Source organism: Podarcis gaigeae (assembly GCF_964106915.1).
Source record: "Podarcis gaigeae genome assembly, chromosome: 3".
Classification (NCBI taxonomy): Eukaryota; Metazoa; Chordata; class Lepidosauria; order Squamata; family Lacertidae; genus Podarcis; species Podarcis gaigeae.
In genome coordinates this window covers 66,374,949-66,399,436 of record NC_139680.1, presented here as the reverse complement: position 1 = coordinate 66,399,436, position 24,488 = coordinate 66,374,949, and the positions used below count along the sequence as shown (strand labels likewise).

At 40.4% G+C, this 24,488-nt stretch overlaps 1 protein-coding gene across 20 annotated transcripts in view; it reads left to right on the top strand.

The window, feature by feature from the left end:
* Positions 1-24,488, top strand: part of SYNE1 (spectrin repeat containing nuclear envelope protein 1) — a 273,591-nt gene that overhangs the window by 175,840 nt on the left and 73,263 nt on the right. For 13 of the 20 annotated variants that reach the window (XM_083731884.1, XM_083731873.1, XM_083731869.1 and 10 more), the window contains 22 exons: positions 1,034-1,201; positions 2,999-3,160; positions 3,362-3,556; positions 4,514-4,687; positions 6,802-6,993; positions 8,834-8,968; positions 9,699-9,805; positions 10,895-11,048; positions 11,271-11,402; positions 11,498-11,653; positions 13,978-14,187; positions 14,363-14,464; positions 14,641-14,760; positions 16,082-16,282; positions 17,075-17,248; positions 17,675-17,806; positions 19,191-19,387; positions 19,584-19,716; positions 20,659-20,841; positions 22,559-22,708; positions 23,681-23,857; positions 24,298-24,453. In XM_083731884.1, coding sequence (XP_083588010.1) covers positions 1,034-1,201; positions 2,999-3,160; positions 3,362-3,556; positions 4,514-4,687; positions 6,802-6,993; positions 8,834-8,968; positions 9,699-9,805; positions 10,895-11,048; positions 11,271-11,402; positions 11,498-11,653; positions 13,978-14,187; positions 14,363-14,464; positions 14,641-14,760; positions 16,082-16,282; positions 17,075-17,248; positions 17,675-17,806; positions 19,191-19,387; positions 19,584-19,716; positions 20,659-20,841; positions 22,559-22,708; positions 23,681-23,857; positions 24,298-24,453 — 3,510 coding nt within the window. The remainder of the gene's footprint in view (positions 1-1,033; positions 1,202-2,998; positions 3,161-3,361; positions 3,557-4,513; positions 4,688-6,801; positions 6,994-8,833; positions 8,969-9,698; positions 9,806-10,894; positions 11,049-11,270; positions 11,403-11,497; positions 11,654-13,977; positions 14,188-14,362; positions 14,465-14,640; positions 14,761-16,081; positions 16,283-17,074; positions 17,249-17,674; positions 17,807-19,190; positions 19,388-19,583; positions 19,717-20,658; positions 20,842-22,558; positions 22,709-23,680; positions 23,858-24,297; positions 24,454-24,488) is intronic. The other 7 variants (XM_083731878.1, XM_083731877.1, XM_083731865.1 and 4 more) reach the window with 3 other exon arrangements.

Here is a 24,488-nt window from a genome sequence, read left to right as displayed (position 1 = left end):
TAGGTTAAAATAATAAGCAAAGCAAATGTAGGAAGTGAGATAATGAGCCATTGATTTTGTAAAGTTTAGTTGCATTGCAAGTGTAAAATACAAGAACCTTGTATTTTTTTGCAATGTATTTTGTAACATGGGAAATTAAGTAAGAAATATGCATTGGGCCAACCTAGAGTTTGAGTGAGTTAAAAATGCAAGTTTGTCAGATCAAAGAGGACAGTCACTGCAGCAGGGAGTAAGTAGCAGCACCTTTGTCTTTTTATTTTGCCTAATGGTGAGAGCTGTAGTAGGGGTGTGGTGGTTGATCCACACAGCACTCTTACCTTCCTAGTAGCAGAATCAAGGAAGGAGGCTCTGCAGCCACTTGCTGCCTACCGTATTTTTTGCTCCATAGGACGCACTTTTCCCCTCTTAAAAACTAAGGGGAAAAGTCTGTGCGTCCTATGGAGCGAATGCAGGGGAGGCAGGCAGAAAAAGCCCCCAAGAGCTACACACAAGCTTTGCAGCTTTTCCCCAGCCGGGATGGATCGTGCTCGCTGCCCTTGGCTTCTTTAGCCTTGCGCAGCCTCCCCCTGCTGGAGAGGCTTCGCAAGGCTAAAGAGGAAGCTGAGGCAGTGAGTGGGATGGATCACGCTCACTGCCTTGGCTTCTTTGCTCTTTGGGGCTGGGGGGGAAAAACCTCTTGATTTCCTCCTCTAAAAACTAGGTGCGTCTTGTGGTCCGGTGCGTCCAAGAGAGCGAAAAATACGGTATATTGGTTGCTAAATGGAGGGACCATCATTAGAAGGATTCATTATAGGACTAACAATGTATATTAAAGCTCACAGAGCTATGCCTTGTGAGCAGAGCTATGGGTGTTTTCTTAGGAAATTTACTTAAAAACAAAAGATAAAAACAACAATAAATACAAATAATGATTGTAGAAGATAAGCCATAAATATAAGCTGTGCAGAGCAACAACAGTAAACAAGAATAAACTGACATTTTCAAGAGTGTGTTATGTCTTTTGAAACTGCTGTGTTGTGCTTCATGCTCATAGGACATTGCTTATTACCAAGCCTTATCTGCTGAACAGTTGCAGACAGAAGCTTCAAAGATTCAGCCCAGCCCCTCATCCACTCAGGAATCCTCTGAGCCGGGGTTAGAGTCTGCCACTAGTGCTAAACTGGATGATTTACAACGTTCTTGGGAAACACTGAAGAATGTGGTAAGTCTCTTGGTGCAAGGAGGAAAAGGAGAGGTGTTACTATAATTTTGTGTGTGGTTTAGGTGATTGTGTCAGAGTGGATTGTTTGCAAATATATGCATGACAAAAAAGAGAGAGAACCAACTGGTGTGGTGGCATTTTAGCTGTAAGGAAGTTTGTATGCAGAAAGTTTGAAGGCTTTGAATAAGTTCATCAAGTATACCAAAGCCTCTGAAGGCACACATTATTTTTAAGTAGTGAGGCCAGATATAATTAGCTTCCATTATTGAAGCTCTGACTTCAGATAATTTAACAATGTGGCTGCTAGATTTCCACCTCGGACTGGGTATTTTGATAATATCACAACTGCGCTGTGCCAACTGCAGTGGCTCCCAGGGTACTTGAAGGACTACCTGTCTTCAGGTGAGTACCTTTTTATGAGGTGAGGTAGGCAATTACCAAACAGAGGTGCCCTGGTGGTGGTGTCCCAATAGCAGAATGCTCTCCTTAGAGAGGTTTGCTTGCCACCCAACTGTTATTTTTCAGCACCAGAATTTTCCAAAGGCTTGTAGATCTCGTTTACTGCTGTAGACTGCTTATATAATCCTGTGACCTTTAAGTTTATTGTGAGTAGTATTCAGTGAATGTGACCTGCCAGCACAAGGATTTCCACTTGCACAGTGGTACTTGCCCTCTCTCCATCTCCACATGGATCCCTAAATCTGTTTTAGGCATTGCCTCAGCACTGAGGAGCAGATTTAGAGATTTTGTGGGGTGTGCTCAAGAAGAGGAGGAGGAAAGTTCTGTTGTTCAAGAACTTGGGATGCACCACCTGGATACCACCCCATGTTTCATTCTTGTAAACTGCCCCAGGAAAATGATTGAAGGGCAGCATAAAAACAGTATAATAAACAATTGACTCTCTCTTAGCTCCCACGTAGGCTTTTTTAGTGCAGACAGCCAGCACATGGAGATAATGCCCATTACATGTTGAATGGCAGCAGTGTGGACTCAACTGCTTATCCCAGAAACCATGTGCTGTACTCTTTATGCAAATTCATGTGTAAAACACAAACACATTTGTGCAAAGCTTTGTATCACTATGTCCACAGCAGCCAAACTGCATCAGAGATCATACAAAGCTCCAACTACAGTGGTACCTTGGTTTATGAACTTAATCCATTCCGGAAGTCCGTTCTTAAACCAAAGCATTCTTAAACCAAGGCATGCTTTCCCATAGCAGCGGGGGACTCAATTTACAAATGGAACACACTCAACAGGAAGTGAAACATGTTCTTGTTCCAAGGCAAAGTTCACAAACCAAAACACCGGGTTTGCAGCGTTCTTAATCCAAGTTGTTAATAAACTAAGCTGTTCTTAAACCAAGGTACCACTGTATAGGGAAATTAAAGCATAAGGATGTGATTTGTAATTATAATAGATAAAATTTCAGACATAATTCACTCTTCTATGGGCAAACATTTCTATTTCTTCGACTCTCTCAGCTTCCTGCATCACAGCTACCCTATCAGATCCCTGTGAGAGGGGGCAGGGGGAGAGGCTGCTGAGAGGAAGAGAGGGCAGGAAAATTATCTTCCACTCCCTGCTTCCATGGGTGTTTCTAACTTATTATGTATAACTTTGCTTCCTCCCCTTTTTGGGTTTTTATGATGTTCTGTATATTATGCTCCATATATTGTTTATTTTTGTTCTCATGTGGTATATCAATGCCAGTTTCTTTTTCTTTATCGAATAAAGAAGTGTTCTTTGGGTTTTTTAAAGAACTGAATATCTAGTCATGGTTTACTTTACTTGTAGATTAGTGAAAAGCAACGTACCCTCTATGAGGCCCTTGAACGCCAGCAGAGGTACCAAGACTCCCTCCAGTCTACATCCACAAAAATGGAAGCCATTGAGGTGAAATTAAATGAAAGCCTGGGGGTTGGGAAGAGTCCAGAGAGCCAAATGGCTGAACATCAGGTAAAAATAAATGAATGGCAAGATAAATTGTTGCTTCTTGTTCACTTACAGGTCTATAGTCTTAAAATCCAAATTCCTGGCACAGTTGTACTGTCTGCCCTGAAAATATGTTGAAACTCTGTATTTTCTAGTTGTGTGATAATGTTTCCCACTCACTCACCCAATTTTATCCTGTGATTTTTTGAAAACAACAACAACTAGGCTTTGATGGATGAGATCCTAATGCTTCAGGATGAAATTAGTGAGCTACAAACTTCATTAGCAGACGAGCTGGTGTCTGAACCACTAGATACAGATGCTGCTGACCAGTTGGCTCTACAATCTACGCTTACAGTCTTAGCAGAGAGGATGGCCACCATTAAGATGAAAGCTTCAGGGAAACGGCAGCTGCTTGAGGTACAAAGATACTGAAAGGAAGTTTTCATCCTAACAAATTTCAATCAGTAGGACCTTCCATTTCAAGTGTCCCTACATTTCATTTGCTGCTGTAACATGTTTATCACTTCACGAGGGCCGCAGAACTTGCATGTTACCTCACATGGCACCAGTGCTTCTCAGTAGAGCCTATTCATGCATTCAGCTGCATATCACTGAGTGCTGTTTAAACACATAGTAGGAACTTTATTTATGTGCATGCATGTGTGAACTAATCCATCATATTACCTTACCTTGTGTGGATCTATAAGATGAACGAAATAGGTAAGATTCCCTTTGCACTGTTTTTTGAGTCTCTGGCCATGTTTCCAACTATTTGATTCTCCTTTTACACTAAGCTGCCTTCCACGTCTCTTTATTCCCTCAGTCATTTCTTAAATTATTCCTTTAATTTCCATTTTTTTAATGTTAAGCTGCTCAGCACACATTACGGTGTTAAGAAAAAATGTAGTCAAATTCTTAGTTCACTCTTACTTGAACTCACCTTAAATGAGTACATATGATAATCTGCTGTAGATTTATATAGAGTGCTTCCTTTCTCCTCTCAGCAAGCCACTTTCTGTTATAAAATTCTTACACCACTATTCACATATATGAGGTTTCTATGAATCAAAACTTGTCCCTCGACAAATTAGGATACAGTGCAGGCTTCCCCTGAAGAAAGGGAATGAGGTGATGATTTTAGCTGATCTGCCCCCTTTCCCCAGTGCCACCTCAAACACTGTTTACGAAGGTGCCCCAACCCTCTGCAGCAACTTTTCAGGGGCTTGAGGAGAAAAGAACTGGCAAACTCTGCCATCTGCCCCTTTCCTTGAACTTGAGCAGCACTCCATTGAGTTCAAGTGTTGATCCAACGCATCTATTTTTGTTCCTTTGAACTCAAAAGAATTGCAAATAATGGCCACATCTAATTACTAGGAGAAACTCAATGAGCAACTAGAAGAACAGCGGCAAGAGCAAGCTCTGCAAAGATATCGTACTGAAGCAGATGAACTTGACCACTGGCTCCTGAATACAAAAGCTACACTGGACACCTCATTGGTTACTGTTGAGGAACCCATGGATATGGATTCTCAGCTGGTTGACTGTCAGGTGAAATAGCAACCATCATTTCTAAATATTACTTCTGATGCACTTATAGGGCTTTCTTGTGTATTTTTTAATTAGGACTCCTCACATGCATATTATGTTTTGAGCAGTGCATTGAAAATTGGCTTTTTGCATTTACAATGCATGTAGCACCTGCACATCTCTCAAAACTTTTCCACATCTGGAAGGTGGAATGAGCAGCGTCTAAACCAAGTGTTGGTTAAATAGACAGATGACATTCAGAACTAGTTTATGCGGCTTGCAAATTAGATACGACCCTAATGTTTTAATCACTGGAACTTTTGAATAGAAAATCTTGTGCTTTGGGCCTACTTTTTCAAATAGAGCAAAGAAGTGTCCCCTATTCATTTTTAAAGAAATCAACAAATAATATTACTCGGTTATCCAAGCACTATGCAGAAATAAAAGTGTTCCAGAATTCTCAAAGCTTTTAAAGTTCATAACAGACTCATGTCTCATGCTCACTTGTTTAAATGAGATCACACTCAAGGACTGAGTTGCTCATTTCAGACATAGCACTAAACTATGAGTTGTTTGTTTGTTTGTTTGTTTATAACAAAAATTGCTTACAGCTTAATTGTAGTAAAACTTCTAAGTGGGTTAATGCATTATTTGGGGACCTGTGACTCTCAAAATGTTGTTGGACTACGACTCCCACCATTCCTGATCACTGGCTTCCTTGGCTGATGGGAACTGGATTCAATAGCATCTGGAAGGCCACAGGTATCCCATTTCTTCCCTAAATGATGGTCTAGTGTTACATGAGTGAACAGAAGTGAGCTTTGAATTCCCATGCTCCCTCTCCTTTCTCCAGATTGGAAATTTTGTTTTAAGTGTATCTCCTTTTTGTTTGCTTTTTTAACTGTTTTTTCTGTTTTTATGATGATGATTTTGTAGAAGGCAATTAATAAATTAATTATCACAATCACCTTAAATTTTAAGCAAACTGGAGTTAATCTCTGACTGTGTTTTCATAGAATGCTAAACCATGGAACAAACTTGAGCAAAGCTTTCAACTTGTGTGCTCCCCTTTCAGAACCCTGGCTTGTTGTTAAGTATATATCACAGATTGTGATATAAACAAGTGAACATGAGATATGAGTCCGTTATGAACTTAATGAAATTAGGTAGCAACATGCTTATATTCTTTAATGCCCCCTAAAACTGTTTTTGATTCATGTGTTTGATCCTATCTAAAACTCCACATTTTTAGGGAAGCCAATCTACCATATGCACCTCAAATCTGAGCTAATATCAACACCCCCCCAGACACGGAAGCCTATTGAGAATGACAATTTTGAGAATAAAGATTTTAAAAATGGGAATTAAATAGATTAGTTTGCCATTTTAAAACTATCCTTAAGTTTCTACATTTCCTCCTTCTGACTTAATTGTCATCAGATTAAATTGCTGAGGGCAATTAAATCAAAGTCTTTAAACTTGTTGTCAGAATATTGTCCCAGTTTTGGTATGCTGTGGAAGTACTTACCTGCATTTCAAAATAAACATGCCAGAGATTTGTCACTAGAGAGAGATAAGTCTCTTTCTAGACTAAAGAAGATTATGTGGAGGATCTTAGGGCCATTCATGCACCAATCAGAAAGATCCACAGTAAGCAGAGAAGCTTATCAATGCAATCAGAGCAATGAGAGGAGGGAAGGGAGATGAGCACAGAAAAGGGATCTCCCTGCATACAACAGGCAGAAGTGGCAAAACGAGGAGAAGAGAGCAACCATAATCTGCTAATTACCATTAACTTGGGGTCATAGGTTCTGACATATTGATGCAGTAAAAAACTAGAAGAGCATTTATGCCTCTAAATATCACTGAAATGCAAACAAATGTCTGTGCTATGAAAAAGTCTTTGCTTTCATACAATGCAGACTCTTGTGTTTTGGATGTTTCTTGTATGTAAAAATAAAAGTCAGAGCTTTGGGAAATGCAGAATATTGGAAGCACATTTGTGAAGGCTCTGTGGAAAACTCTGTGGAGCAACAATGCAAATCTGCCTTGCTCTTAGCTTGGATGAGGATGAGGTAGGCCCCTGCGGATGCTGCAAGATGTATGAATTTGCCTCCTTGTTTCTGCTGCTTCAGAACATGCTTGTGGAAATTGAGCAGAAGGTAGTGGCTTTGTCTGAGCTGTCTGTACATAACGAAAACCTTCTCATGGAAGGAAAAGCTCATACCAAGGACGAGGCAGAGCAGCTGGCAATAAAGCTCCGAACCCTAAAGGGAAGCCTTTTGGAGTTGCAGAGAGTCCTCCACGACAAGCAGATCATCATCCAAGTAAGGAGCTCTTCCTAATTGGCTTTAAGGGGGAGGGTTTGGGTTTGCATTTTTTCCTTCTGTGGGTTGGGGGAAATTTGAAAAAGAAGAGGCTGTCGTTATTATACACCTAGCAGTAATTAAATGCCAGTCAGTTAGAATTGACCCGTCAAGTTACAGTTTAATTTCCTTATCACCTTTAGGGAGAGCTAAATTTATTAAAGCCTGCTCCCTGTCTTTGTCGTCTTCTTTGCCATTGTTCAATTGGAAATTGCTTGAATTGGAGCCTGTATTTGTTTGTGTTCAGAGATTGGGGTTTGGAGCCTTGTCTCAGAGATTGGGGTTTGGAGCCGTTTCTGTCCCTTGCCCTGTGCCCCCAAAGCACTTTTAAAAATGTTGCAAGTTTAGTTATTAATTTAGATCAGTTCATTCAGATATCTCCTAGACAGGAGAAAGAGGCAAGTGCTTTTAAAAAACAACAATTGTGCACCATCATTTTGCGTATGACACCTGTAAGCAGAAGACTATTTCCAGCAGCAAAGTTATTTCATTGGGTTAAGGTGCATGCATTTATTTTAGAGTGTGAGACAAATTTGACATTAAAAGTTCTATGCCTTTTATTTCATGATAACTCTCGCTGTAATTCCCCCCAAAGAATCCTTTACTCACATGCACCAACATACATGTGTGCATCCACATTTTTTCCTGGCAGCGTTTTCTCATATTAGGGTATATTTAATGCTGCCATCGATTTCATGTGATATGGAAGCAGCAGTGAGCCTTGGGGGTGGGGTAGAGTGGAGGCAATTCCTATGCTTGACCAGAACTTACCCTGTAGCTCTTTGGATCAGGACCCTAATATTCAGCTAAAATATTTGTTAGGCTAACTTAGTGTATTAAGAACTACACACAAGTTTTTAAAGTATTATTATCTACCTCTGAGATTCAGTTTTCCCGCTGTACGTATCCATACAACATTCTCTAGAGCAATATTTGAAGATGATGAAGCCAACTTTTTTTTATATGAAATTGCTGAAAGAGCAGCTCGTTCATAGCCTTTAGTAAACCACAGAAAGGGACAACTTCCTCCCTGATCCATTTGAATGTTATCTCGCTACTTGATGTCATAACAAACCAAAACCTCTTTGTAAGCATGTGATTCCCTACTTACGTATAATTCTTCTTTGCATGTTAAGGGCATAAGGAATTCTCTGGGGATTAGTGACCAGAGACTTGAGCAGTACTTGAGAAATGGCAAACCCATCTGATCACTAATCCAGAAGCAGGATAGCGTACCTGTGTCATTAATCACATGGCAGATGAAACTGAACATTAAAATGTATGGGAGCTTTTTCTTAACCCCAAAACTGTTCTACATTAAGGTACGGCAAACACATGTTGCCTGGAATATTGACCTTGAAGAGCTCAAGCAGTAGCTTTTCTGTAATCTGCAGCTATACATAGCTCTGGAGAATAGTAAAGGGAAAATGTGCTGAAGAGAGTGACACAATCAAATTGGAATCTAAATGGTACAAAGTAGACACTTAACATCAGCAGTATTCAGAAACCAGTTAGTGAACATTTAAGTTTCTCAGATCGCAGTTGAGATGCTGTTCAGATGCTGTTCAGATGGAAAGCCACATAAGCTTTCCTTACAGTACCAGAATCACATTAAAGCAGGACTTATTATTATTATTATTATTATTATTATTATTATTAATGATCTCTCGAAGAAGTAGGAGACTCCAAATCCAGACCTGAGAATGACAATCCTATCTCCCTAAATTCATATTCCACTTGTATTCCTCCTCCCGCCCTCTCATTCATTCATTCATTCATTCATCCATCCATCCATTTAAAGCAGGGTGCTATACAGGAAAAGGAGGAGTGTCAGCCAGATCTAGCTACTTCTCAGAGCCCCAGTGTCCAAGAATGGCTGCTTCAGGCACGGACAACCCGTTCACAACAGCAGCAGAGCAGCCTGCAGAGACAAAAAGTAAGTGTGCTTAGTTACTACAAATCCTAAACCTGTTTAAATGCAGTGAACCATTCATTTGAATTGTGTATACTTCACATTTGCAGATGTCCACATTCTGTTTGTGGATGTGGGCCCCCTGCTAGCAGGAGAGATGTGCAACTTTGGGAGCAGGGCCAGCAGTACAGCCCCACTTCCCATTACAGTGGTACCTCTGGTTATGTACTTAATTCGTTCCGAAGGTCCGTTCTTAACCTGAAACTGTTCTTAACCTGAAGCACCACTTTAGCTAATGGGGCCTCACACCGCCGCCGTGCGATTTCTGTTCTCATCCTGAAGCAAAGTTTTAACCCGAGGTAATATTTCTGGGTTAGCGGAGTCTGTAACCTAAAGCGTATGTAACCCGAGCTACCACTGTAATAGCACGACACCCCTTCATGAAGGGAACTGTGACCCCTTGTGGTCTTTGGGAGTTGTGTTCACTGGTTGTTCCCATCACATGCACTTTGACCCTTCTGTGTTTGTTTAAGGGATGAGTAAACTATGTTTCAGCTCAATTTAAGGATAGCCCTTTGTTTGTGGAGGAATGAAGATGCAAGGAAGCATTATAACTATGGCCAGTCTTATCTGAAATCTTGGTTATTTTCATTTTCCTGTATGCCTAAAATGCATTCTAGCAGTTGTACTGTATTTAGTATTCCTAAATAGTAAACAGGATGCTGTTCAGCCAATTGTGCTTGATTCTTTTTAGGAGCTAGAGAAAGAGCTAGCAGAGCAGAAGAACCTACTTCGCTCCGTGGCAAGTCGTGGAGAGGAAATTCTAACACAGCAATCTACTTCAGAAAACTCTCATCTTAGGTGTGGCTTGATGCATTTTATTCTTGTTCAATAGCTTTGTATTGATTGATCATGCCAGTGTGTGCTCATACCTTTGTGTGTTATTTGTGTTTTATTGTAAATGAAATCTGAAAAACAGTTTACATTTAAAATAAGATTCTCAGAATTTATTCAAGATTTTGACAACTGCTGGTTGTTTTTACCTAATTACAGTCATACCTCAGTTTAAATATGCTTCAGGTTGAGCGCTTTTGGGTTGTGCTCCGTGGCGACCCAGAAGTAACGGAACACGTTACTTCTGAGTTTCGCCGCTCACACATGCGCAGACGGTCAAAATGATGTCATGCGCGGAAGCAGCGAATCGTGACCTGCGCACGCACAGACGTGGGTTACGTTTGCCTCAGGATGCGAATGGGAATCCGGAACGGATCCTGTTCGTATCCAGAGGTACCACTGTAGTCTAAACATCATATAATATATATATATATATCTCCAAGTAAGATAAGCAGAGGGTCAAACAAAGTCTGCCACCACAAGGCTTTGTTAGAAAGAGACACACTAACTCATAATGCACAACTTGCAGATTTCTTATGAAAGGTACCTGAAGTTTATTCTTATACTTAATACAAATTTAATTAATATTTGTTGTATCTAATTTTAAAAACTTTGGAAGGTTACATTTGTAAAGAATTAAATGCTTCCTTAATTCAGTGCCTCAAAAATCATACCCATCAATCTGAAATGTTACTGATTTCAGCAGTCATGAGGCTTCCTAGTTTTAGTGCATAAATACTATGAGTACTTCAGATTTCTAGGAAATCCTTAATACAGCCCAATTAAAGTGTTCTAGAAGTGTAAGAGACCGTCACCAGCATCACAGCCAGGCAGGACTTCATACACAGTCACTGGGTGCAAGTCACCTCCACTTGCGTCAGCTTTTAACTTGCAAAATCTCAGTGGTTTACATTAACTTTCATGACTAACCCTTCATATCAGGTGTGAACAGTATTTTGATGAGGAGAGTATACATAAGTACAGCAGAGTAATAGTCATTCCAGAAATATTGCAGTTTCAGTATTGCTAATTCATATTTGTCTTTTCCATCAACAGGAAGCCTGATGTATTAACAGAGGAACTAGGTTTAGAGGGAGAAAAACCGTCAGCTGAAGATCAAATGAAAATGAAGTGGGAAAGCCTCCATCAAGAATTCAGCATTAAGCACAAGCTGCTGCAGAATGCTCTGGAACAAGAACAAGAGCAGCCAGTAGGTTTTCTTTCAAAACTGTTGTTTTCAGCACTCTTTACAGAAAAGGAAAATGGTAAAATCTACAACCCAGTAATGTCTTTTTCTCAGAATGTAAATTGAAAAAAGGAGCTGTTTAAATCAAAGCCCTACTAACTGAATAAGGATAATAAAATCATTATATTCATTTACATTTTTGTCACGTCTGAAAATTGTAATCAGTACCTTTTCCTTCCTTCACAGCTCTACAGCAGACCAAACCGACTTATATCTGGCATGCCAATGTACAAACAAGAAGGGCAGTCTCAAGATAAACCATCAGCTGCATCGTTATTGGTTGGTTTGAATGAGGCTTTTGAAGATGCTTCTTCCCAGGTAGGATATTTGATTATGTTCACTTTTTTGGTAAAGTGCAATATATATTACTATACTAATGGACCTGCCTCTCTCTTTTGTGGTGCCTTATTCAGCCTGGAGGTGTGGAGAAGGAGAGCCTGCACTTTGAGCAGAAGTTGTACAGTGGTGTTTCCGCCACCTCTTCCTGGCTAGATGGTGTTGAAGAGCATTTGTTTGTTGCCACAGCCCTGTTGCCCGAAGTGACAGAAGCTTGTCTTTATAACCAGGAAGTAAGTGGTCCTAAAATTGCCATCTTATTTATTTATTATTTAAATATCTCTCTCACTTTTCATTAATTAATTATCCCAGGGCATGAAACATAACAAAACACAGTTAAAAGACAAGCAATAAAATCAATTCAATGACTTAAAATACCAGATAAAATATACTGTGCAATTGTATACACTAATCAGGGGTTGTTCCCTATAAAGGCTTGGTTGAAGAGAGATGTTTTTTTACCTGGTGATGAAACACCACATTAGAGGAACCACCACGGAAAAGGTTTTATCTTGTGCCACTGCATAATGAATTTCCCCCAGTGGTGGAACACTGAGAAGGTCCCCTCCATCACAACAGTAAGACAGATGCATTAACGTTGGAGCTAGAACCGAGGAAGTGGGGAGGCCTTCATCAAGAAAAAAATGCCAGCTTAATGTTGTACTTTTTAATTTATTGAAACACAAGACTATACAGCTATGACTATAGTTTTAAATGTGATACTGTATTGTTAGGTAGAAGAGCAATTGCAAGGTTCATTTGCTCCTCTGCTGAGCTGCTAAGAAACACGTACTGTCCACATCACAGGTAAAGACACCTCAAGTGCAGTTATATCCAAACCCTGAAACCTATGGAGCCAACCTGTGTGCGCCCATGGTGGTGGAGAATATGCAAGTAGAAAAGTTGAGCTATGTAGAAGTGGGCATCATTCTTAGTGTGCCCCACTGGTTTTAAGAGATAAATAAAATAGGTTACATTTGACAAGTCTGTTGTAGTTAAGTAGAGACAAAATTGTTCTCACGAAGAAGTGTTAACCTCTACCAATGGTGTCTCTATGTTTCACATCTATGTTACCCACCATTTATGCACATTACTGCTATGTACGTCGGGAGGAGGGGCGGTACTAAGAGATAGTGCTGCACTTCTTCTTTCTGGAGTGTACACAAGAAGGGGTTAGAACATTTGCCCAATTGCAAAACCATGCTTACATTCATACACCAAGACTACTGCAGTACATACATACATCAAAAGAAGTGTGAATATGTGCACATAAGAGGCAACAGGCAATCCAATTTTTTGGGGGGGGGGGCAGAGGTGCCAACATGAAATGTTGTAAACAAAAGTATTTCTGTTTCCTACTTTAGGCTATGTACACATTCCCATTTATTCTGCATCCAGTGCACTCCCTCTGCTGGTTTGGGAAGTGGTGTACACATGACATTAGCCACAATCCGTATCAATCCTGTATCTCTTCTGTTGTTTCTTCTGAAATAATGCATTTTTATCCATTTCCCCCCAAAGCAGCTATGGTCCAAATTGAGAAATAGAATGATCTAGCTGTATTTTAAGCCATTAGTTGTGCACACAGCCTTAGACTGCCAGTGACTCTGTAGGTGCTCAAAAAGACTGAGAGGATTTTCAGAAAATTCTGTTGTTGTATATTTATTCTAGGGGGACGCAGGTGGCGCTGTGGGTTAAAGCCTCAGCGCCTAGGACTTGCCGATCGAAAGGTCGGCGGTTCGAATCCCTGCGGCGGGGTGCGCTCCCGCTGCTCGGTCCCAGCGCCTGCCAACCTAGCAGTTCGAAAGCACCTCCGGGTGCAAGTAGATAAATAGGGACCGCTTACCAGCGGGAAGGTAAACGGCGTTTCCGTGTGCGGCTCTGGCTCGCCAGAGCAGCGATGTCACGCTGGCCACGTGACCCGGAAGTGTCTCCGGACAGCGCTGGCCCCCGGCCTCTTGAGTGAGATGGGCGCACAACCCCAGAGTCTGTCAAGACTGGCCCGTACGGGCAGGGGTACCTTTACCTTTACCTTTATATTTATTCTAGGCATATGCTGTAATATTTCAGAAATCAACAGACAGCTTGGAAAGGAGAATACAATGGAGCATTTATACAGAACTCTACATGTGTATCTTGGGTGAAGCAATCTGTGTAGGGATTCTTTCACTTAATATGACTAGTGAGACTTTTGTACATAAATGGAATCTGCATATGCATTGGTGTTCCTGCCTGCACATTAAGTGCAATTATAAGCATGATTATTCAGAACTAAGTTCACTATTTTCAGCAGGATTTGCTTCCAGATAAGTGTGCATTAGATTACAGCCTGAGAACTGCCCTACATAGCTGAAATGACTATCTGGTTAACTGTGTTCTGAATGAAGATACCTACATTTTGCATATACGATCTTACCCTATCATGGAACAAGTTTTGAAGACATAGGAATATAATACTTTGGTATTATATTCTCTCTTTCATCATCATCATGATTGGTCTAATATTTCGGAGAGTATATTTTCAAGTGTTGTTTGGTTTTATTCACATATACTCCAGGCTCTGGCTAAAGATATCAAGGACATGACAGAAAAAATGGATAAGAACAAGAATTTGTTTTCTCACATATTTCCTGACAATGCTGACAATCGAGATGTTATAGAAGACACCTTGGATTGTTTGCTAAGGAGACTAATATTAATGGAGACACTGGTAAACCAAAGATGTCATCAGATGAAAGAGAGACTCCAGCATATTCTGAGTTTTCAGGTAAAGTTTCCCTTAACTTCTTAATGATTTTTTTCCCGTTTCAGATTTTTTTTTCTGAACAGGAACATCATAGGAACAACAAAAGATCACAAAGCAGTGAGTTAGCTTTTGAGTTCTGGAGAACTTTTCCTTGGGCTGAATAGAAAATCTCACATAAAATTTTCTTCACTGACAGAATGACCTGAAACTGATGTTCACATCACTGGCTGATAACAAGTATATAGCCCTGCAGAAACTAGCTGAAGCAATCGAATGCCCTGAAACAGAACAAATGCAGGTACTGCCCTCTTTCTGTTACTAACCATGGAGAGGGGAAATATATATTATCTAACCTAAAAGTAAAAAAACTTTGCTGAACAGCCTTAACACATTTGTTGAGTTGCTGTCTCTGACATCATGCATCACTGTTGTTGTGACACTGGAGGTTCAGTGTTATAATTCTTTCTTATATAGGCTATTCAACAAGCAGAAGATGGACTGAAAGAATTAGATGCAGCAATCAGTGAGTTAAAGAAACGTGGGGATAAACTGCAGATTGACCAATCTTCCATGCAAGAGCTAACAAAACTTCAGGTACATAACCTATTATTAAGAACTTTGTAACATTGTTCTTGAAAAATGGTTAGTACTAAATTATTTGTAAGTAACAAGTAATTATTATTTATAGGTAATATTAACATAAATCAACATTGGGTGGGGCCATTGTGCACACGTGAGATGCGTTGGGAGGAAACCACTGCTGTGAGGCCGGCTGCCACAATGCCTGCCATGGTCTGCCACCTTTGTGAGGCCCAGCCCTTCAGGATTGTGGGGGCTCAGCCCCATCCCAACAGACTTGGGGGGGAGGGCTGAAGACAGCTAAGCCCTACAGAGTTGGAGCCCATCGATTCCATTTTTCAACATCTTCTGATTTTCTGTTTCAGATCATTCAAATTCTTTACCTGCTGCTTAATAACATTATAACATATTCTGTGAGGGTTTAGTTGTCTCTTTACATCAATGAACAAATGTATTTTGCAGTCACTGAATGGCAGAAAGCCAGTGGCAGTAGAATATAAAGAGTGCCTGACACAAGGAATAATGGCCACTTAACCTTGTATTGCCAACACTTGACTGCAAATTACTCCCAAGAGTCTCAGGCAGAGCCCTTTCCCATATATGACTCCCAATAACTTTTAACTAGAGGTGATAGGAAATGAAATCATAATATTCTGCATGCAAATAGTGCTCTATCACTGAGCTGTGGCCTCTGCCCATGGTTTTCATACAGAATACACTGTTGAAATCAGTCAGAATTTTGATGGCTGGTTGTTTTTTTTAAAGCTCTTTTGGCTTTTCAGACAAGTTAATTCCCAGCTCAGTGACTCCATTAGAATATTTTTTTATGAGTTTGCTGAATTCATTATAAGGCACCCAGGAAAAAACAGGACACAACTCTCCCCAGTGCAGTCCAGTCATAATTCCCAGAACAACATCTACAACTGGGACTGAAGGCAGGGATGCCTCTGTGGCAGGAGAGCTAATATGGTGCATTCCAAATGTTGTTGGACTACAACTCTGGTCAGCCCCAACTTGGTGACCAATGTTCAGAGATGATGGGGTTGCACCTCATTGACTACATCTGAAATACAGCATTTTAAATTTTGTCTCCAAGAAATCTAACTTGTTATTTTACTTTTTGAATTTGAATTTACTGAAATCTTAGTAAAAGATGGAATATAAATACTTGAAATAAGTAAATGAAATATATTCCTTATAAATTTTTGACCCAGATTATCATTGAAACACCAATACTGGCAAAATGGATTGACTTGATCATCAGTGTTTAATATTTGCATGAGTTTTCTCTGTGATTCCAAGGAAAAACATTTATGCTTCTTTTCTCCTATGTCAGGATATGTATGATGAGTTGATAATGGTCATAGGATCCCGGCGCAGTGGGCTAAACCAAAATCTGGCACTTAAGGGTCAGTATGAGCAAGCATTGCAGGATTTGGCTGACCTAATTGAAACTGGCAAAGAAAAGATGTCAGTTGACCAGAAAATGATAGTTTCCTCTAAAGAGGAAGTCCAAATTCTTCTGGACAAGCACAAGGTAAAAATATGTAATTCTTAAATTTAATTTATTGCAAATATCTTGTTTTTCCATTAGTGTCATTCTGTTGTTGTAGTTGCTTTTAATTTTTCTGTTCTTCATTTCTGGAAAGAGATCTCTTATGATTTAATGACACATGGAATAATTTGAAAATAAATAGTGGTAAAAAATGATAGATTCTGTTTTCTGGTTCTTTATATATTGCCATGTTATATTGTTGCAATAGTTGGAACCGAAATGTATTGACTACCTGGAGGGATGCTGTTGAAAAGGCTTTCCTGCATGTCAGGAGGTTGTACTAGATGACCATAAACACACAAGAAGAGCTCTGGTGAATTAGGCTGAAGCCTCATCTAGTTTATCATCCAGTTCTCACAGTGGTCAACCAAATGTCTATGGGAAACCCATAATTGATTACTAGCATACTTATAAAGGAAATAATATAAATACAAAATGCTAGCTTATAAAGCAAGGATTAATTTCCACACATACAAAATTATATACAAATCCTGCACCAGTATCTGTTCTGCTAGAAGTTGCACTGAAAAGAAATGATGGCTAATCTGTGTGGACAGCCCATGGTTTAATCATCTAGGTAAATCTAAAGTTTTCATCACATTAGTATAATTTATTAAAAAATAATTAATATATGCTGCTGTCCTTTATACACTTACCTGGGAGTAAGTAATATGGAGTCCAATAGTACTTATATCTGAGTAAACGTGCACAGGAACATACTGTTTAGTCTAGATGGATACAAATAATACTTGGATGGGGTATATCATTTTTCAGGAATATTTCCAGGGACTGGAGTCACACGTAATTCTGACGGAAACACTTTTCAGGAAGATTAGCAGCTTTGCTCTTGTGAAGGAAACTCAGTTCCATGGAGATCTGATGGCACAAGCCTCTGCTGTATTAAAACAGGCTCACAAGAGGGGTGTGGAGCTAGAATATATTTTAGAGGTAAGAACTTCCTTTTTTTATTGCCTTAAAATGTGGATATATCAAGTGCATTTCACTCAATAGTTCCTAGTTTGCACATAATAGAAAGCTATGGTTAACAACGGCTTCCTGGCCCCCCCACCATGTTTGTGCAAAGAGAGGAGCAGAGAAGGAGCCAAGGGGCTTAATAAGCTGGGTTATGGTAATTCAAATGCTGTCTATGAGTGCTTGTCATAGTTAGCTGTAAAATTGTTGAAGGAAAGAAAAATCTTCCTTAGCCATATGGAAGGAAGTGAAGAGAGTGAGTCCAGGAGAAGATTTGTCTCTGTGGTATTGCACTAAACAGTGGTTTAGCATCCAAATGAGAATTGTACTTTTCTTTTGATAATGCGTTTGGAAATCACCGAGACACTGGTTCAGCTTTTATCATGTGCATGTCCTTTTTAGACTTGGACACATCTGCAAAAAGATTATCAGGATCTTACACGGCAGCTGGAGACGGTTGAAACTAGCATTCCTAGTGTGGGTCTGGTAGAGGAATCTGAGGAGAGGCTTGCAGATCGGATTGCACTTTACCAGGTAATTTTGATGGTTTCCACAGTTTAAATATTGATTTGTTATCAAAAAAAATTACAAAGCATCTATCGCTTTATTTCAGATGATTGCTGTTTGCATGACTGAGGTTTCTATTCTATGTTGCGTTCAAATTAAGACAAAACTTTATTGATTACATGTAAGAGAAAGTTTCGGATTGGCATTGGGCATGCATCCAGTGATCAACCAGCCCGTCTGCTATTTGATACGTAGTTGGGAATGACCAGTATTAGGTTCCACCTGCAGCATGAACCACATCCAGTAACCCCCCGCTAGTCCCCCCCACACACAACATGGAGTGGGGGGTCTTCCTCTGCTCATTCCCACTAAGGATCCAGCCCAGTGAGTCTTCCAGCCACAAGTTGCAATGATTACTACCACACATGACACTAAGACTGTGTACATTATTTGCGTCTCGTATAACATTTGTGTGCATATCTAAATTATGTTATTGGAGAACAGGGAGTGAAAGAATTGTTTTAAAATCAAATAGACGTTCTGGACAATATAGTTTTTACATTACACAATAGATACGCAAGACACATGCAAACACAAGACTAGCCTTCTGAATTAGGCCAGTGGCCCATCCGCTCCACCACCCTGTTTTCACAGTGGCCAACCAGATGCCTGTGGGAAACCAGGGAGCAGAAGATGAGCACAAGAGCAATTCCCTTTCCCATGATTTCCAGCAACTGGTATTTGGAAGACGTGTAGACAGAACATAGCCATTGGCTAGTAGCAATTGAAAGCCCTCTCCTCCATGAATTTGTCTAATCCTCTTTTAAAGTCATTCAAGTTGATGGCCATCACTGCCTCCTGGAGGAGCGAGATTCATAGTTTGACTGTGTGCTGTGTGAATAATTACTTCCATTAGTCCTAAATCTTCCAATGTTCCGTTTCATTGGTATCTTTTAGTAAAATGTAAAAACAGCCAAAGATATAATTACCACGGAAGTATTTGCTAGGTTTCATAATGAATTTGAAGAGGAAGAGGCTGGGAAGATCAACATGGAGTGGAGGGGGTCCTCTTGGTAGTTCCACCTGTCTCAGAATTTTGTGGGTAGGGGTGGCCTAGGAGAGGGCATTCTTTGTGGTAGCCCCTAAGTTGTGAAATTGCCTTCCCACAGTGGTGCAACTGGCTTCTTCACTATACAGTTTTTCTGTGAATGCTGAAGATGCACCTCTGTGCTTTGGCCTTTGACACTTCAGATGTGTGTTTTCAGAGCCTACCCTATTTCTGTGATTACAATCTGTTTCAATTGTTTTCTATTTTGATTTTCAATTGTCATAACCCGCTGTGGGTCCTGCTGGGAAAAGGCAGGTAATAAAGATGTTGTTGATGATGCCTTTTCTCTCATTGCCATGGCAGCATCTGAAATCTAGCCTTACTGAATACCAGCCCAAGCTTTACCAAATACTGGATGATGGGAAAAGACTACTGTTCTCCGTCAGCTGTTCAGAATTGGAAGCTCAACTAAACCAACTAGGGGAGCAATGGTTAAATAATACCAGCAAGGTCACCAAGGAGCTGCATAGACTGGAAACTATACTTAAACACTGGACAAGGTAGTGTTAATCACATTGAACAAGGGTGGAAAGGGGCAGATGGCAGAGTTTGTCAGTTCTTTTCTCCTTAAGCCCCTGAAAAGTTGCTGCAGAGGGTTGGGAGACCTTCATAAACAGTGTTTGAGGTGGCTCTAGGGAAAGGGGGCAATATTTGAAGTAAGGTGTGAAATGTGCCTGTCCTTTGTCTGCCTAATAGATATCAAAGTGAGTCAGCTGAGCTGATTCATTGGCTCCAATCAGCAATGGATCGTCTGGAGTTCTGGACCCAGCAATCGGTTACAGTCCCTCAAGAACTGGAATCAGTCAGAGATCACTTGAATGCATTTTTGGTAAGATGCAATAAGTATCCTTGCCAGCTCTGTGTTTTGGGAGATCCTGCTATCATAACACCATCCTAACCAAGACCCCACTTTACAATGCATTGTTTTGATTAGTTTTTCTACTTAATCAAAGAACATTGTAGTTAAAAGACTGTTTGTGCAAAGCTGCTATCTTCCTCACAAGCTAAAGAGACTTACTGCTCTGGGATTCTTACTACCTTATTATACTTTTGAACTTTTCGCAGTGAAAAAAATCATTCTTGGCTTGCTGCCATTACATGTCGGGTCCCTGAGGTGCTCCCAGTTTGGTGAGCCTTTGGAAGTAGGCTGGCTTCCCCATTTAGCACCACCACACTAGATGCTGGCTTGGCTCATCCAGGGAGCCAGTCAAAAAACCTTGGTAGACTTTGTGGAGGTGGGGCCTACGGCATGGACCAGAGGGAAAAGTTACTGGAGGTTCAAGTCTGGGCTGTGACTTCTGCATTGCCATTGCAGACTCCTCCACCCACCACACTGTGCTAAAATTGTTCTTGCTGTGGACAGAAATTGGTTACTGATTAACAGACCTGGAAGGGAATTTTCCTCACAAACCACCATTGGTCTGGGGGTTGTGAGGTTTTCACTTCTCCCTTTTTGGCGGTGGGGAGGGCATTGGGCAGGATCTGCAGCTTATAATGGGCCTTGTGGAAAAGTGCATTAATGATATGCTGTGGTGGGCTCACGCCTTTCAACTTCTTATTGGTTTCCGTAACAAACAAGCTGGGGAAAACATCATCCAGTATATGGGCCATATATAAGCCACATTATCCTCACTTTTGACCATTCCCCCCCCCCCTTGAATGACATTCATGAGTTCACCTGGGACACAATGCATTTAAAGTTATTTTCACACATAGTGCAGATTTAAGCATGTTTATGTCAACTAGTTATACCAAATACCAATCTTTCCAGGAATTTTCTAAAGAAGTTGATGCCAAGTCATCGCAGAAATCCACTGTTCTGAGTACTGGAAACCAACTCCTGCGACTGAAGAAAGTGGATACTGCAGCTTTGAGGGCAGGATTGTCTCAGATTGACAACCAGTGGACAGAGCTACTCACACAGATTCCTATAGTGCAAGAAAAACTGCATCAGGTATGGTAGATGCTCAGCGTTACATCTGAGTTCATTATGTTTGCAAGTGATCCAGGGCACATTTACGTGAAAGTATGGCTAACAAATCGTGAGGCTTCCAGATGTTATTAGAGTGGCCGTTTCAGTAAGTGGATTTATAGGTATATAAATCATACCCCCAACAAAATTGCATATGCATTAATACTGGTTTCATTCAGTATCACTACCTTATAAAGCCTGCTAGGCAAATGCCTCTGTTGAACTCATTGCTATGCCTTGCCCCTCAGCACAGCTCAATATATGTGACTGTTTGCAAATCCCTTGTTGGGTCCATGAACCATGTTGGGTTCTGTCTGGGATATTTTGTGATTACTTGGGCTAGAAACAGCAGCCCACAATTGCTATAGGAACTTTGCTTTGGGTTTGACCATCCTTAAATGCCTGCATTGACACTAAAATTTTCCCTGGTGTGCTGGCACTGGGGGGGGGGGGGATCTGGTTAGAAAGCAGCTAGTCCCCTGGGGGGGGCAGTTTAGCTGAGTGGGAATTTTGTGAGGTTGTATTTAATTAGCGTGTTGGACTCCCTTTCTTTGCCTACTCCATACTTTATGGAATTCTAATTGGCTGTTAGAGGTGTGGTTTTATTTTTTGACTTGCTGCTATTTTTGTTTGATTGACATTTATTGCGGGCAGGTAAGTGGATTTTAAGAATGAGAATAAGTACCCTGAAGCATCCTTGAGGGAAGAGAACTTTCCAAACAACTTCCATTGCTGACCGGCTTCATAGGTTGCTCTTTGGGGCCTTGACAAATGTTGGACAAGATCATCCCCCTCATCCCCCTAGCTAAGGATGAAGAATTTTGGGAAATGGAGGCCTGCTAGAGTGAACATGCTCAGAGAAACAGAGGGAAGCACCCCTACCTGTCTTGCCCAGAGTCCACCTGCCATCACTTTCATAATCTGGTTGACTTGACTGCAGGTCATACTATTATATAATAAGTATGACCTTTATACTAAATCTCTGGGTCTGTCAGTTGGTGCCGTTTCTTCTGAATCTTCTGTTGCTAGAAGTGTACTGACGTTTTTGCCACAGGCAGTGATCCAAAGCATATTTATTTGGAAAAGACCTGCTTAAATCAGTCACTGCCCCACCCCAAGATTTCACCAGTCATGTAAGAGGCCAGCCCCCCCCCCCCAGGATCCTGCAAGAAGATCCTACTTCGTCCTCAGCCAATGAAAGCCACTCCACAAATTGGCTGACATCTTTGACATGCTGTGAGGATTCTAGCGTATTTACTTGTAAGAAAGTTACATTGATTTCCATAGGACATTTCCAAATAAATATACTTTGGATCACAGCCTGAAGCAGAAAAGTTCAGTACACTTGCAGGAGGAAAATATTCAGGGGGAAAACCCAGCACTATTATAACTGACGAAGTCTCATTTGTATAATGCATTCAGTAATAGGCACCAGATTTCAGTAAAGATGTTGCCAAGTTTCAAAATATTCAAAAGGTGATAACCTATCTAAACTACAAATCTGTCAAGCAGGATTACCCTATTTCTTTCAGTATGCCAAATAATGTTGTCAAAAACTTAGATATTTATTACACATGTCTACATGTGTCATGGAACATAATAAAAATAATGTTTTTTCGCATATTTCTAGAATGAGCCATTCTTTCATGGATTTTATTATTTGGGTTTCATAACTATGGGTTTTTTTTATTTCTTGCAGCTCCAAATGGACAAGCTTCCTTCTCGTCATGCCATCGTGGAAGTCATGAGTTGGATTTCATTGATGGAAAATGTCATTTCTGAGGATGAGGAAAACTTTAAAAATGTAGTAGGACACAAAGTTATTCAAGACTATCTTCAGAAATATAAGGTAAGTGGTACAGGAGACTTGGAAAGTAGGAATATCAGCCCAAAGATAAGATAACAAAATTTTAGTATACCTATGAATTAGGATGTGAATGACTGAATTAAAATAACAAGTTTTGTCTTTCCAAATAACATGGCTTTATCAATTCTAAACACTTCCAGTGGTACTAAAATCAGGTTTTGTATACCAGATCCAATATTAGACTAGTTTGAAACAAAATTATTCTTTCCTAAATGAAAATTAAATGCAGTGTCTGCAGTCTTGTAGTACTTCCCGGGCCTCTGTAATAGGGCCTGCTTTTGAAAATCAGCACACAGAGGGCAGCATGCAACTAACTTGTTCTGTCAGTGCAAGGATTTACACTTGCACAATGACACCTTCCCTTCTCCCCACACAAGCAGTCCCTAAATCTGTTCCAGAGGTTCGCAACCCTCCAGAGCACATTTATAGAGGGCACAGGATGTTTGTGGGGAGAGAAGAGGAATTTCCATTGTGTAAACATAAATACTTGTGCTGAAAGAACAGGTTAGTTGCCTACTACCCAATTTTTTTTTATTTTCAGTGGTGGGTTTTCAACCTGTCCCAAAATTCAATGACTGTGTTTGCACATCATGTTCAGCCACAGCTAATGTTTAATTAAATGCAAATGAGCAGTGTTTGTTTGGCAAACCACAAACCACAAGCCTGGGCTTAGTCAGCATAACAAGCTTGCATTTTTTTTGCTCCTGTTGTGACCAGGAGCACCATAGTTAAACTATGGTTTAACATGAGGAGCCAAACCAGGCCAGTATCTTAACAATTGCTTTAGCTGTTTGGGGTCATAGTGACACTGTCTCTATTATTAGCCTTCCAAAATACGTTACTTAGAGCTATATATTTTTATGGGTTTTTGGCAAAGCGTGATATTACTAGCATTCATTTCTTCTTTCTGTAAAGTATTGTCTGATAGTTTCCATTCTTTCTCTTTTTCACTAGGGTTTCAAGATTGATGTCAACTGTAAGCAGTTAACTGTAGACTTTGTTAACCAATCAGTACTTCAAATTAGCAGTCAGGATGTGGAGAGTAAACGCAGTGACAAGACTGATTTTGCAGAACAACTTGGAGTAATGAATAGGCGTTGGCAGGTCCTGCAGGGCCTGATAACAGAAAAGGTAAGGAAATAAGCCCACCAAATTTACAGAGAATGGCAAGGGTATAAATTGCTTATTAATCTGAGGGAAAGACATATTCTGAATTCCATTATTTATGTGTGAGAGCTAGTACTGGACCAAAGTATTTCTCCCAGCAATTTTCATAGCAGGGTTCTTCGGGGGGGGGGGGGGAGGGAGGTGAAAATGCACTCCAACATTTGGGGGCAGGCAAATTCTAAGAATTTGTCCTTATGTAAGAGGCAGACAAGTCTTTTTCTTACTGTTACTGTTTATTAAAGTGGTGACTTGACTGCCCTGAAGTTTGCTGCCCTACAATGCTCTCGGAACAATGCTATGTTCTAAGAAAGCTTGAACTAATACAGAAGTACTTTCCACTGAAAGAAGTAGTTACCTCAACTCTGTGAATTACATTATTTAAAATATCTGCATATCTTTTTCAGATTCAGTTGTTAGAAGGTTTTCTGGAATCTTGGATAGAATATGAAGACAGTGTTCAATCCCTGAAGATGTGGTTTGAAACTCAGGAGAAGAGACTGAAGGAACAACAGAAAATTGGAGATCAGGCTTCAGTCCAGAATGCCTTGAAAGACTGTCAGGTATTGCTGTGGTGGTGATTGTTAAATTACTGCAT